The sequence below is a fragment of the Anopheles stephensi genome, chromosome 3 (genome assembly GCF_013141755.1).
Source record: "Anopheles stephensi strain Indian chromosome 3, UCI_ANSTEP_V1.0, whole genome shotgun sequence".
In the NCBI taxonomy this organism is placed as follows: Eukaryota; Metazoa; Arthropoda; class Insecta; order Diptera; family Culicidae; genus Anopheles; species Anopheles stephensi.
This window is the reverse complement of record NC_050203.1, coordinates 6,170,413-6,184,927: the sequence shown is the minus strand read 5'-3', so window position 1 is coordinate 6,184,927 and position 14,515 is coordinate 6,170,413. Positions and strand designations below refer to the sequence as shown.

General features: G+C 50.3%; 2 protein-coding genes across 2 annotated transcripts; one reads left to right on the top strand and one right to left on the bottom strand.

Annotated features, from left to right (window-relative positions):
- The first annotated feature begins 63 nt into the window (after nt 1-63).
- On the top strand, nt 64-13,339 carry LOC118510333. The gene is made up of 6 exons (XM_036051991.1): nt 64-2,077; nt 8,249-8,468; nt 8,537-9,643; nt 9,703-9,896; nt 9,959-12,365; nt 12,440-13,339. The coding sequence occupies exons 1-6, from the start codon at nt 2,001-2,003 to the stop codon at nt 12,644-12,646; spliced, it is 4,212 nt and encodes a 1,403-aa protein (XP_035907884.1). The 5' UTR covers nt 64-2,000; the 3' UTR covers nt 12,647-13,339.
- LOC118510386 lies at nt 13,340-14,203 on the bottom strand. The gene is made up of 2 exons (XM_036052137.1): nt 13,619-14,203; nt 13,340-13,539 (listed from the first exon to the last, which is right to left on the bottom strand). The coding sequence occupies exons 1-2, from the start codon at nt 14,119-14,121 to the stop codon at nt 13,428-13,430; spliced, it is 615 nt and encodes a 204-aa protein (XP_035908030.1). The 5' UTR covers nt 14,122-14,203; the 3' UTR covers nt 13,340-13,427.
- Between the last annotated feature and the right edge of the window lie 312 nt (nt 14,204-14,515).

The following is a 14,515-nucleotide window of genomic DNA, read 5'->3' as shown; positions in this document are numbered from 1 at the left end:
ACTAGCAGGTATAAACCAACCCGTCCCACAAAATGTCAAGTGAAAAACGAATGCGACCAAAAAGAGCAGAAGCAAGAGAAGATTTGTTCGGTTTGTTTTTGGTTTCGTTTGGTTCACTTTCGTTTGGTATTAGCAACAGTTTTGCATTATTTAGAGGACAGGAGTGCAATAACGAAGTGCACAACATCGCTGCAAGTGACCGAAGAGTTATCTGACAAGGCTGAAGTTGCATCTCATCGTGTGCAACAAGTGATTTTGGTAGCCGACTGTGATGATGATGATGATGGCGGCGGACGACCGTCGTACCTTGGGTTGAGCAAAGCGAGCGAAGAAAGTTTCTAGATTTGTTAATCTAATTACGGAATTAGCTGCAAGTGACCGAAGTTCCGTCCGCTCGACAGTAAAGCCGTGCTCTGTTTATCAAAGTGCAGTGCAAAAAGCGAGAATGTGCGTCTCGGAAGTGCCGTGAAAAAACGCGTCCGGTTGCTCCATCGCAAATGTAACGCCAAGGTATGGGTCAGCGTGTTGGTGCGGTAATCGTGTGGTGGTGGTGCGGAGACGAATCATATGACTGGCGTGCGGTCAGCACTACGTAAGCAAGCAAACAGGAGGCAGACAAGCCAGGGATTGTTATTGTTTGGCATACACTCCACCACCCTCCAAATAATTCACCCATCCGTGTCCCATCTATGGGAATGTGGAACATTGTCCGGCGGCTTTACTCAGCCGGTAAATAAGAAAGCATCCGGTTAATCCCCGTAATCATGGAAACAACTCGAAACGGTTACGCCGGTATGCCATTATTATCGGAGAGCGGTACTGTGCGTGGTTGTGTGTGAAAAGGAATTTTTGAATGAATTTGACGCCGTCCCTACCCCGTGGCGCTCTTTGGCCGGATCCAATCAGCATCCAATCTTGGTCACCGTTGTTGTTGTCGTCTTTGTGGTCATTGTCGCCTGTCGTCCTATCGATAAGCGAAGCCGCTGTGAAGATGTGAACCAATCGTCGAGAGCTTAGCGGCCGGCAAAAGACACAATCTCTACGCACTTGGCGTACGGTGGATGCAGTAGATTAAATCCGACAACCACTACTAATTGGCACCGAAAGTATCCGATGGGGTTGGATGCGATGGCGAAGTAGTCCGCGTACCGCGAAAAATACTACCTCGTGACGTGCAGTCCTGGGGGGCCGCGTTCTGCGCGTGCGCCTGCACTAAACCGACGATAGAGTGAGTGGGGTGGAGTGATACTGGCGGTCCTGTACAACCGTGGCTTAACCCTGCAGCGCAAAACAACATTGGGCGACGGTCCTCGTGTGTGTTCCTGCCAGTTGCGTACGATCGACCAAACCCGACGGACAGTTTGGCGTGCGAGTGGCTTAAAAAAGGGACGTTGGCGGTGAACACAGAACGGGCGTGATTTGTAAGCCATTTGCCAAAGTGAAGCAGCGTCATGCAGCGCACTGCACGTCTACGTCAGTTGGCGCAATTAGTTGGGTAATGTAAGGCACACTAGGGGGAAAGGAAGGATATAACCCCGCGAAAAAGGATCGTGCGTTTAAAGTTGGGTGGAAGTTCAAAGGCACTTGGTTTATCCCAAAACAAACGGTGTTGTAATGGAAGATTATCTGCTGGTTGTGATTGGACCCGTACCAAACGGGCAACAACAACGCTGCAACAAGTGTTACAATAATGCGGTAACGAAATAAGCGAAGATGTGAGAAGCCGAGCGCATATTCAAAGGGAAACAAAATGTGCAAATTTGTGCTGTGCTGTGTCGCTCGAAGTGCATCGAAGTGCGCCTAGTAGAATCGATCGTACCGGTTGTGAATTTTGAAGCAATTTACAAGCAATAGTCCCCGTACGACGGACGGGTGACTAGGTGGAAGCTGAGCTAGCGAAAAACAGGAAGAAAGATTGCAGACGAACGGCGGCTGCTGCACCCGATTCGGTGTCTCTGCAATCGAATCGAGCCAGTCGTGGTTTTTTGGACTATAAATATATGATGGCCCTGTTCAACAAGCTGCTATTCAACAAGAAAAGAAATACTAGCTCATCGTCACAGAAAACAAGCCCCGGGTAAGTAGGCAAGAAGGGAAACTTCCTTGCTGAGCGATAGAAAAAAGATCATTTGCTGGCTAGGAATAATCCTCCTGAAGTAGAAGTTCTGAAAAAAAAAATACATTTCATGAGATCATACATGATTTGTTTTAAAATTATCATGCACCGATCTTTCAATATTCTCGAACTTTATGACCCAGAGAGAGAGAGAGACATCTTAACCCTGAAGATAAGTTTGTTGGTGGTTTAGTTTGAAACACAAGATGTATTCCCTTCAATTCCATGGAGAAAAACTCGCCTTAAAAACTAAATTGATTCCAAAAGTATGTGAGTTCTGGATCTAGTTTGTAATTACATTTTGAACCTGGTCGAGAAGTTCTCTTGAAGGGCGAGTATCCTTGGACGAGTCCAGTCCGACCTCTGGGCCCCTTATCTCTTAAACTAAACGGTAAAATCCACCACTGACAAGTCCGCAAGGATTTTTAGACTAACCAAAAGGCTAATTACGGGCAGGTCGTTCTTCATGAATAAAACAGGCTACTTCGCACCTTCTATGCGTTAAAGATCATGATGTAGCACCCGATCAATCCGAGCGTTTTTCCATTGATTTGCTCGAGATCCAGTGCCCCGGTATGACCATGCCCTAATTCTTGGAATACTCTAAGAAACTCGGCAATATTTTCTGGTTGCCAGAAGTTCCTCGAAGCGAAAAGGAGTCTAAACTAAAGGATAAATTTTCCCAGAGTAGGAACCCTCTTTGCCCATGATCCACAATAAAAGAGGATTTTTCTACATCGGAACTAGAGCGGATGATTAGTTCTTTGTTTTTTTTTTATCACACCACATCATATCAAATCAAACCCAATGTGACATACCGTGATGTAACGGTACGTTAAGGGAAGTGCGTAAGACTCCCAATTAAAATTGCGTAAAATGACGCACGAACTGTGCGTTTGTTATGTTTGGGCTCACGATACTGCTCGTTGTTGTTCCCATTGTACAGATGGGGTGCGTTTTATCATAAACTACTTATACTAATTATTCCCAGCTCCGGGACTTTCCTTTCGCGAACGGGCAAGAATTGGTGAATTGACCGTCGACAAATCGTTCCGCGCGTTTGTTTTATCTCCTAGCCGCACGCTTCCGCGGTTGAAACATCAACTGATTTTTGCCTTCTGCTGACTGATGTTGGGTTGCCCGGTTTGTTGCGTCCCCATCGCTCTTAAAGTAAGTTCGCGGAGGGTGGAGGCGGGAGTGTGTGTGTGTGTGTGCTGCCGACGACGGCGAGCGTTGATGACGATGCGCGAGTCACGAGAATTAGCCCCGTTCTTGTCTGATGCACGGTACCTGAAGTTTACCCGGTCTCTTTCGCTCGCGCGCTCCGTCTCCGGTTACTCTCGCTGGCTCAGGTGGCGGGGTGGTCTTTGGCCGGTGTGTCGTCGTGTGCTTCGGGGGCATCCCTTGTGACAATGATAAAGACGCGCGCACCACCCTGTTTGGTGGATAAAGCGAGTGTACCGTCACTGTTCGTGAGGTGTTAAACTGCAACTTTACAGTGATGAATCGGATAAATCCCGATCGTTGTAATGAGGAACTAGAAATGTACTCATTTATCAAGGTTCCCCGCACTTCTTTAGCGGATAGGTGATAAATTCATTTCTATATCGCTTCCGCATTAATGAATCACATGCCGATGATGATCGTCAATGATCGACTCACGCACTAGAAGAAAGTTCACTCACAGGATCTCCGATCTTCAGCTAAAGAATCAACCGAACGGACATGATTTGCGTTTCTCGCTGTCTGTTTTCTCAAAACGCCCCTGTCAATGTTATTTCATCAAAACGAACAACCCGCTAAGCCGCTGCCGAACGACACAACTATGGGCAAGGAAACCGAAAAATCACGTGCTTTTTTCAACAACCCCTTGCCAGTCCGCGTCCCCGCTCATCGCCCCGACAGGCACATGTTGCGGATGCTGTTGATCAACCGTCGATCGGCTCGGCCACCATATGACCGACCCAACCCCCCTGCTCTCCCAACACAGCCAACACTATCACGATCACCTGCGTGACCATCCCACCAAAAACCTGCCGCCCATGTTTACTTCCTTGCGCCCCATTTATTCCGATGGAGGTGGGGGGGGGTTCGGTGCTACTTTTTTTATTGCCGCCTTCTTTTTTTGCATCTCTCCTAGGGTGTGTGGTTGGGGTCAGCTTCGTGTATTTTGCGATGTTTACTGTCCGTGTTGCGATATCTTGTTTGCTTCACACCGGCTGTCTCGCTCTATCTATGCGGATATTATTTTTAGAGAAACGAAACCGAAAACCTCTCATCGCAGGGTATGAGTGATAGTGGCCGAGAGATGTGGGGGTGGCTGTGTATGTTTAGGTGGCGTCAGCACACGAGCATCCCATCGCAGGGGGTGTGGGAATGGGGGGGCCGTTCTGATGGATCGGATCGTCGGTCAATCTTTGATCGGTGTCCGAGGGGGGAACGTGAGATGAATCCGCACCGCTGGGGATCGATGCGGTCGATTACCTTGTAAAGGGTGGATTTGTAATACCACGTGCATTGACGTTGCATGTAAGGTTTGATCCCGTTCTGCTACGATCGTGAGCTACTTTTACACCTCTTTCGGGTTGGTATCGATCGTACTATCGATTGGGTAATCCGACCTGAACGCCGATACAATTTGCGTCATTAGTGACGATCGTCTGCACGTTGTAATTGTTGTGCTCTTTTACATGAATGAAGCAGTTGCACGGCGATCGTCGATCACTGTTCCAGCGCTCGGTGGAGCTCACAAGCGCAAAACAATTGTTTGCTCTGCATGCACTTCGAATCAGTCCAAAAATAACACCGCACAAAAGAATACACAATTTCATAGGGGTGGAAATAACTTTATTTGGCTTTTATGTTTACAGCCCAGACACTGCGTCGACTCTCTTCGGCTGGCGACGGGCTGGTCCCATATGGCACAGCCTTGAACGCATAAATTCGCCGCGAGCAAACGTCTCGCCCTGGCCTCGCCTGTCGCCGGCAAGACAACGGAAGTGTGTCGTGACCGTGTCTTAAGCGTTAGTGTTAATTATTTCTTTCGCTAAACGATCGTCACTCGCTGGTCACAAGACCTGCCGCTCGGTGGTATGCCTGCTGCAGCGCATCATCACACGACACGGGCGCGTGGTCTGTTTCGCGGTGGGTGTTTGTATGTACGTTTGCGTAATGAACCCGGCCAAAGGAAGAGGAAGAAAGGACGAGAGAGTAAAGCAGGAGGAGCAGGATTTTTTTTTAAAAAAGAGCTCAAAAAGAAGTAACAGATCGTCCTCTCTGGTTGGGCCCTCTACAAGCAAAAAGCGCGTTGAAAGGTTGAGTCTTCGAAAGAAAGGTTCGCCGTGTCTTTGCACCAGCTTGAGCGTCATCAGTGAGGAATGAAACGCATTCTTGTGGTGTTTTATTGTGTGTTTTGGCGAGTTAATAAAAATTGGGAGACGATCGCGGCGATGATCATGTGATCTAAATTCTGCCGTACGAATGCCCTCCCGTTCCCCTTGGATGATGGATCTTTGGACGTTGTCAATCATCAATCGAAAGGTCGACCGACAGCCGGTATAAACAGCTCCGTTGCAATATTCCGTCAGAAGGATGCATTTCCGGTCGCATGACCAACGGCGGAGGCCCGCTGGGTGTATGATGCTGCTGCGGTGAGCTTAAAATAGGGTACTGGGATGCGGGCATGATCATTCATTTGCGTGCTCATTCATTAAACACGATGCATTCGGTAGTGTGTGTGGTTTAGTTTCGGCTTCACTTACCTCAATCGATTCATTGTTGCTCGCGGGCGGAATGGTATCGAAACGTTGTAATTGTGGGGACGGTTTTGTTTTTAGCGACCGAAAAAATAGTGAATGAATGGCTCGTCGACGAATCATGTGGTCGTGTCGGTACACCTCCCGACACCGGATGGCGTCATTAGTTGTGTCTTGCTATTTGAAGAATGCAACTGCCGAGTGCAACAAGTTGCGTGAAGCGATTTTATGTACTGGTAGCTCATAGAGGGCTATAGAGCTAATCGTTGTGTCGCGCCTTCAAAGTCGTCCAGAACATCAAATATATTGGGGTGTATGGCAGTGATGCAGTCTCAGTATTGAAATAAGCCTCTGAGGCATGGCCCCTATAAAAATGCTTGATCGATAGGGTTGGTCTTATAGACAGAGGAGGCTTGGTGTGCCCCCAGCATATCGGATATTCGATTGGCACATGACGGTGCTTGACTAAGCGCGCTGCTATAAAGGACTTCTTCAGCAAGCCGCGTCTGATGAGCTTGTTGTGCGAACTTTCGTTGTGTAAACGTAAGCGAGGGCCTGCCTGGGATAGCGAAACCAGCGGCAAGACGCTCGTATCGTTACAAATCCCCATGCAAATAGCGACATTCTTATCAGGGCAACGCACTCTGGTTGCGCTTCGACGGTGAGCAGAGATAATGTCCTCTCAGCTTTTAACATCATCCTACTCATGTGAGCGAAAATGGTTCCATTTTTTGCTCTCCCAGCTCGGGGTGTTTATGTTACTTTTTATAGCAACAATAGCGAAAAGCGGGGTGGTCCGTCACAGCCGCGACAGAGAATTGAGTTCTGATTTATTAACCCCCTCCGCAAAGGGGTTTAGCCTCTAGCTCGTGATGATCGTTTAAGTGCTGCAGAAGAAGAACAACAAGCTTATCGTGTGTGCCTTGTTTACCTCAATCCGGCTCACTGCGGTTGGATTTGGGGGGGGGGGGGGGGGATGGGGGGCCGACAGGTTAATTCTTTTAATGTGGCGTTTGCTTCTTCCTACTCTTTCAAAAATTGTCGACCAAGATTGAGCGCTGTTCATAAATTAATGAGCAAAGTGTGGGACCATAAAGCGGAAGCACAAATCGTCATCGTCATTCAGTAATCTTGGGGCGCTTGGGGAGTGTGAGTGGTTTTCTTTTTTACGACGACAAGGATCTTATATAAAGAACGGTTTTTATTGATCGTCACACGATAAGCGGTTTGCGTATGCTGGGTCACGTGCATTTATTTGTTCTCACACACTCACACACGAACGCCTGTTTTGCGCCAAATTTTCGGTTTGTGCGGCGCACTTCGCTATCAAACCGAGTCGTGCTGTCTGCAGAGGAAATGTGGAATCTGTCACGCGACACATTTGGCACATGTTACAGGTCCGATAGTGATTACACGGATCGATAAGCGGTCGATTATGTTTACCTTCCCGTGGTCTGTTAGAAACAACTGCCAGTAACAACGTAATCACGTTCGATAAACATCGAAGCGATCGATCATACGGTGGAGCAAAACTCCTTATCGGGGGGGCCTTAATCCCTCGAAAGGATAATGCAATAATTTATCATCGTTTCGTCGATGGTGGATTAAGGCAAAACGTTTGTAAACTATTCGGTGTCACATGCACGGTGTCAATCGAACCGGAGCTGCTGTCGGGTGCGTCATTAATCCTGCGGCTCTTGCGGTACGGTCATGTGACTTGATGAAGGAATTGCGCGTGACTTTGGAACGCACAAAAGCAGCAGCAGATGCGAGCAGATGCGAGGGGGGGGGGAACGAACATTTCGCTTTAATCTGTTCGCGGTTGTGGTTTACAGATTTTGCTGCGCGTTGAATGCGCGTGCGCGCCCTCGCGCCTATCGTGTGCTTGCACGATAAGGAAGCAACAATATTGAAGCAGCGTCGGTTTATGATCGTTTGTTTTTATGAGCTTTATGGAAGTGATAAGTCATTTGATTAAGTTCAATAATCGAAGCAAAAAAATGGAAAGAATTATGCCTATTTCTTCGTTCGCTTTACATAGAATTTGGGTCAAAGATGTTGTCATGTGTGCTACAGACATAAATGATTCAAGCAGCGGCTTGCTCGTATTGGTAACCGATAGATAGATAAGACGAACATCCATAATCCAGGGTAATCATCGAGTGAGAGGTCCATCTGTTTTGTTGTGTCCCATGGTCGCGTTCTTATCACCATGTATATAGCAGTAGCAGATTGAGAGCGTAATGCTGATCAGATTTTTATACGAAGCTATAAAACAATCCTATCTGGTTGAAGTGTTTCCATCCTTTTTTTTTGTCTGAACCATGTGAGTGTGTACTAATAATACCCAACGTGATGTCGTCTTCCCGCCCACTAGACAGTTCCCGTTCAGTGCAGATCAGGTTCGAATTTTGGTATTCCAGGAGTGTGATATTCGAGGCCGAAAGCTGCTCTTTGACTCCAGCACCGTTGAGAAGGTTTCGTCCGATAGTGCCAGCGCTGCGGCTACGGCAGCATTTGCCAGCGATCATCATCCAACGTCAGTGCCGCAGGTTCAAAAGTGTGATCACTGCAATGTCGTCTACCGGGTGCGCAAGGTAAATATTACGACTGAGCCAACTTTCTGCTCGTGTACTAACAGGGCCTTTGCGCTGTGCTTCCCTAGCAAAATGATCCACGCAATGAGGCGCTGCTCAAGACGGAGATCAAACAGTTTGAAGAGATGGTGTTCGGATCGGCACCGATCGCGTTCCGTGGAAGCAGCTTTAAGGTTCACTGGCTAAAGGCTCCCAAGACGCTGATGTGCTCGCTCGTATTTCCAACCCCAGTTAACAGCGGTACGAAGAAGTCGTCCGTATCCACCTATCCCGGCTCGGAACTGTTTATCAACGGTGGAAGCAGTGGCGTTGGCAGTGCTGGTGGTGTTAGCGGAAACTGTGTCGATTACAATCCGTCCGTGAGCGATCTCAGCTCGATCGGTACGGGATCGCTACACTCGTTCACCGTCACGTCCTCCACTGCCACGCAACACGACCCGTCGATGTTGCACCGGCAGCGCCCAGTATTACCGGCAGAGTTCTGCAACTTTGACCGCTTTGCCAACCAGCGCCACTCGTCGAACTCGGGCGTTGACTCCGGTTACGGTGGGACGGATCCGTGGGGCCTTTCCGGATCGGGATCATCACGGCATCCAGCGTCTTCTTCCCACCGCAGCAGTCTTTCCTCGATTTACAGCGATTTCGACTGCATTCGACGGATGAGCACGGACAACTTTAGCATGGACATTCCACCGCCGCCAAACTGTGTCAGTTTGGAGGATTGCCACTCGTACGGTAGCTTCCATCGGCGAGTCTCCAAGAATCTGTCGACCTCGTTCGAAAACCGTCACACGATTGCCGATCACGTGGGGCATCTGGATGAGCTGGGTCAGATGATGTCGGGTAACGGGGTGGGTCAGCACGCGACGGCAACGCATGCGGCGGCTAGTGATGGTTGTGTGGTGTCCCGCAATCGACGGAACAGTGAAACAATGGAGCTGAACCGCCGGAAAGCATACAGTGGCGAGCTGCTGTCGACGGCCACAAACTATCAGGGCAAGGCGCCAAGCAAAAAGCAGCGACTTGGGGTGGCGGTTTGCATTCGGTTGAACGATGTGATGCTGCAGGACTCGGACACGTTCTGCTCCGAGCATATGACGGTGTTCGAATCGATCCTGTGCCGCGTTCGGGTGGCTGTCGAGAAAGCGTACATACGGTGGCGATTATTTCTGCAGGTAATGGGAGTTGAGGGGGGGGTTTCTTTGATGGTGTCTAATCGACGATTAATTTACAGATTATGCTGGGAGCGTGGCATTCAACGCAACAATGGCTAAACGATCTCTTTACTGCGCCTCGCTTAAACAACCCAGTCTGGTTGACGCTCAGCAGCAGCACCTTAACCGATCGCAATCTAGCCTCGTTGGCCAGCACATTTATGAACGATCTTTGCTCATTGCTGTCGCTGGCCGACACAAAAGATACAAATTTGTAAGACACTTTTCAAACAGGTGTGATAGAAAGCAATGCTAACGGGCGCTTCTTTATTTCAGTTTCATCAGCACGATGATAACCGCCGTCCTAACGCACCATCTCGGATGGGTAGGAACGATAGCGGCCATGACCGCGACGGACGATTCGTCCCCGACCAGCAAGCTAGATCTGATTCGGCGGGAAAAGATTCGCATGAACGAAATTACCGCCAACCATCCGTACAGCGTGCTTTGGGCGCAGCTCGGCGATCTTTACGGAGCGGTCGGTTATCCGACGAAGCTGTCGAAGACGATCATCTGTGGCAGTTCGCAGCTGAGCAACATGCTGGACAAGATACTGAACGTGCTGTCGTACTTTATACGCTGCTCGGAGATAAAGAGGACCGTTTACGTGGAATCGTTCGATGAAGCAAACGTCCGCACGGCCTTCATATCGCAGCGGGCAAACGTTAGTGTGGCGGGCGCTTCCTCGCAAGCATCGGACGCTGAAGTTTTGCCTTCGAAGGACACCAAAAGGGCTGTTGCTGTTGATCGATCGGTCGGAGGAGGGTTGCTGGAACCGGCAGCCCAACCGCTGCTCCGCTCGGCATCCTCCGGGATGGTTCGTTCGGCGACGCGAATGAAAAACTTGGTCTCGCTCGGTGGCGATGGCGAGCAGCAGCAGGAAGGCATCTCGCAACATTCAGCTTCCACCGGTGAGATGCCCTCCAACCCGAGCAGTGAAGAGGTACAGAAAGCGTTAAAGAAAAACGTAATGAATGACATTCCAAACGTGCTGGTGTACCGCGATTCGCGCTTTGTCCGGCAAGAGCTTCGAATAGGCAACAAAAGCATGGACACGGGGCTGGTGATGAACGCGCGCGAAAAGCAGTACCTCGAAGCTCGCTATCAGATCGGTAAGGTGGCGCTACTGCACACGACACCACAGTCACCCGATGCCGAGCTGGCCCAGGAAGCGCTCGTACTGGAAGCGAACGATCATCGTGGGCTGGACGATGCGGACGATCGTGAATCGGTTCGCTTGTCCTATCTCATAACGGAAAACAGTCTCGGGCAGGTGGGCCCATCGGATGCGGCCCAAGAATCGCAGCAACGCCTGATATGGGGCGTAGAGAAAACGAAGGAAGGAATTGCGTTCGAGCAGCTCAAGTACATTAGCCTGCTTCGGGGCGACTACAAGGTACAAAAGGACACGGTTAGTGAGAGCGAGCTCAAGAGCGCAAACAACAACCCGAACGAGGTCGTGTTTGTGCTCGGGGAGAATGAAATGCTCAAGGACATTCATCGGAAAGCGGGCGGACCCGGCGACGATGTGCTGAAACCGTTAGGCATGGTACAGCCGCTGAAGCACTGTTGTCAGCAGAAATTCAACAGCTTCGACAGATACCGACAGATAGCGGCAAAGTTTCTGAAAAGCCGCAACCTTCCCGACTATCATCTGCTCGAGCGTGGGAAAGGAATTGCGTCCGACGAGGAAAGCATTGTGTCCCCGCTTTCGGAACTATCGTTCGAATGGAGTGACCACCAAGGAAAGAATGGACCGTCCGAGTGTGCGGTATGTCATCAAATTCCTACCATTTTCTGTCTGCAAACGCCGACGAACGCGTCCGAGATGGAGTTTGTGGGCGAGCTTTCCGACGCTAACCATCGACCGTGCTGGAGGAAGGAACGAACCCTGCTACTGGAACAGCTGGCCGGAGACGAGTGTCTGACGGGTGCGCCGGAAGCAGCAGCCGCCGCTGCGTCCGGGTTCCATCCATCGAGGCCACTGTTGCGAGAAAACATTCCGCTTATCGTACTTCCGGGGCATGCGATGGCCACGCTGGACGAGAATGATGAGCTGCGGGTAAAGCATCCCGGGAGCATTCTGAAGCTGATCGATATTCCTTTCCCGAAGGGGATGCGAACGGCCGCACCGGGTAGTGACGAGAATAACAATAGCAGTGGCACCGGATCGGGATGTTCCGTCGGTGCAAACAGCCATGGAGCTGGCAGCGGGGGCAACGTCGGTGGAAGCGGTGGAAGTGCCGGTGGCCGTGACAGTGGGACCAATCACCGTGATCATCACCATCATCATCACCATCATGCGAACGATTCGGGCACCGGCGCTGGTAACGATAAGACTGAGAAAGGTTTGCGATATTTTCGGACCGGGTTCATGCCGTCCCTGTTTAGCCGTATGACCGACCACTACATGCCGGATATGGTGCTGCAAGCGACCACAGCACCACCGAGCCAGTGGGAAGCATCGTTGAAGCGGGATCTGCATCTCGCCGCACGGTTCACGCTGTACGAGCAGCAGCTGACGGAGAATAATGCCATCGTTGCGAATCTGGACAAACACGAGGTGCGATTGCTTTCGTCGCAGTCGCTGGTGGATGGCGACATCATTGGGATGTCGCAGCTGGTGTCCTCCATGCTGGAAGCTGTCAATGCGATGTGGTCGGCCGGGATCTCCGCCTATCAGGTAGGTTAAGCGGACTAACCAACGTGCCTGCCCTAATCAGAATATTCAACTGAACGATCCTCCTCTGCTTCCAGTGCATGGCGTTTATCGAATCGAAGCTGCGCGAGCTCTATCTCCAGTCGGAAACGATCGCAAGCATTATGCTGGCCACTGACTTCTGCACCATGAGCTCGATCACCACCGCGATGGATATCACTGCCAACGATATGGAGCTGCTGCTGTCCGTTGCATCCGTACACACGCCCGAAGCCACCAAGCGGTACCGCGTGCTGATGCGTTAAGCCTCACTCAGCAGCTGTACAAAGCAACAACAAAGAAGAAGGAAACCCTAGAACAAAACAAGAGCTTGAGATTTTGCGTCATGCAAATGTGATATTAGCTGTAATCGTGTCGGTAGCAAGCGTAGAGAATCACAATTGGAGGAGAAAAGAAAGAGCGGAAGGAATCGGATGGATATGATATTGGCTGCAAATGCTCTCTTTCTTTCTTTTTATGCGGAACCTCCTTAACGTAACTGTCATATCGTAGTTAGGAGTAACAGGTAAAGTTTAACTTTAGACAGTAAAACAGTACAAAAGCCGCCGCTAGTGTGCGAGGCGGTGTTGTGATTTGAAAAGGCGCACGTGTAAGAACACTAGATCGCATTCTAGTTGCAGAGCAACAGTTCGACCCTTTGCAGGGGCAACAATGCCATGAGGGTGTTGTGTGCTGCAAACAGCAAATCGGAGCAGAATCGCTCGAGGTTGTGAACCATTGGTGTAAAGCATAGGAGCGGGTAAGAATTAAAGCTTAGAAAGCGATAGCCGATAGGTAGATTAGTCGAGGACGCAGCAACAACCGGGGTAGGACCTCTCGATATTTGTCGTTAGCAGGCGTCGTTAGCAGACCCTAGCCATAAACGGCCAGTGCAAGGATGAGATATTTATTGACACGGAAGTCTTGCAATAAAATCGCTGTAAAGCAATAGAAACCAATTCCTTACGACTGTGGTGTTTATTAAGCGAAAATGTTGTTGATAAGTTAAGATTGCCGATTAAGCGTCTAATGGTATGCTTTCTGCTCCTAAATCTGGAGAACTTCCTTCGGCGGCTCCTTATCGATCTCGCTCATAGCGGGCTGTGGGACTGGCACCTCCGACGGCTTCTGCTTAATTTCAATCACCTCGATGTAGGGGCTGTGGAAAGGAAAACAAGAGTGACATCAAGTCGCGTTGCTCAGCAAAAACAAAGCGTCCTCTGCCGTGCTTTACTCACCTCGGCTTAGGAAGATCCTTGTTCGGTTCCGCGGGTTCCGGGTTAAACAGCGATCGCAAACCGGAAATCAGCTGTGGGAACATTTCCATCTCAACCGTCTCCGGCGCTTGCGAGGTGTACTCTTTCTCCAGCACCACCGGCACGGACGTCGTCACAGGTTCGGCGTTCAGCGCATTCGATGCCTTGTACAGCATGTACTTTGCGTACAGTTTCGGTTTCTCCAGTGCTTCACTTGCCACCCGCCACGGGTAGCCGACCACATACCGGAGCTGTTCGGCCACGTTCGATACGGCATCCCGTGACACGTCCATCGCGTTTTGGGCCGTCCGATAAACCTGATCTTTCGCCTCCTGGAGTGCCTGTTCCTCCCGCTCGACCAGCGATTTCTGCGCTTCGATGGCACGCGTCAGTATGGCGGCACGGGCACCATACTGTGTGCCGAGAATCGAGACGAGCACCAGCGCCACTAGCAGCAGCGAATGGAACTGTGATCGGGCTGCCATTTTACGATGCGTTCTACGGTGGTGGTGTGGTGGTGGTTGTGCTTCAGTGGTTAGCCTCGAGTGTAATGCGAGCCACTGCCGATGGTCATATTCTTATTTATAGGCTCATTACGCGCCGAGAAAGTCAGCCGCAGGTAGAACCGGGAAAATGGTTGAAACCGGAAACTGGCACGCGATTTCTCGTTTCCTAGGGTGGAAAGTGAAAATAGCGCCTAAACTATTGCTCACCCGCCCAATCAATCACTTCCCGTGCCGTGTTGGATGGCAAAAGGTCAAGACGACGGGGGGGGAGGGACCGATGATGGTCGAGTTTGCCATGAAGTGGTAAGCACCAGCTACCTAAGCCTGGGTACAGTGACGACGTCATCAGTGTGAACGAGTGGCATGTATGGTA

Coding starts and splice junctions, on each gene's coding strand:
- LOC118510333 (XM_036051991.1), top strand. CDS start 2,001: ATGATGGCCCTGTTCAACAAGCTGCTATTCAACAAGAAAAGAAATACT. Junction 2,078..8,248: donor TCACAGAAAACAAGCCCCGG/GTAAGTAGGCAA, acceptor CCCGCCCACTAG/ACAGTTCCCGTTCAGTGCAG. Junction 9,644..9,702: donor GGTGGCGATTATTTCTGCAG/GTAATGGGAGTT, acceptor ATTAATTTACAG/ATTATGCTGGGAGCGTGGCA.
- LOC118510386 (XM_036052137.1), bottom strand. CDS start 14,121: ATGGCAGCCCGATCACAGTTCCATTCGCTGCTGCTAGTGGCGCTGGTG. Junction 13,540..13,618: donor AAGGATCTTCCTAAGCCGAG/GTGAGTAAAGCA, acceptor TCCTTTCCACAG/CCCCTACATCGAGGTGATTG.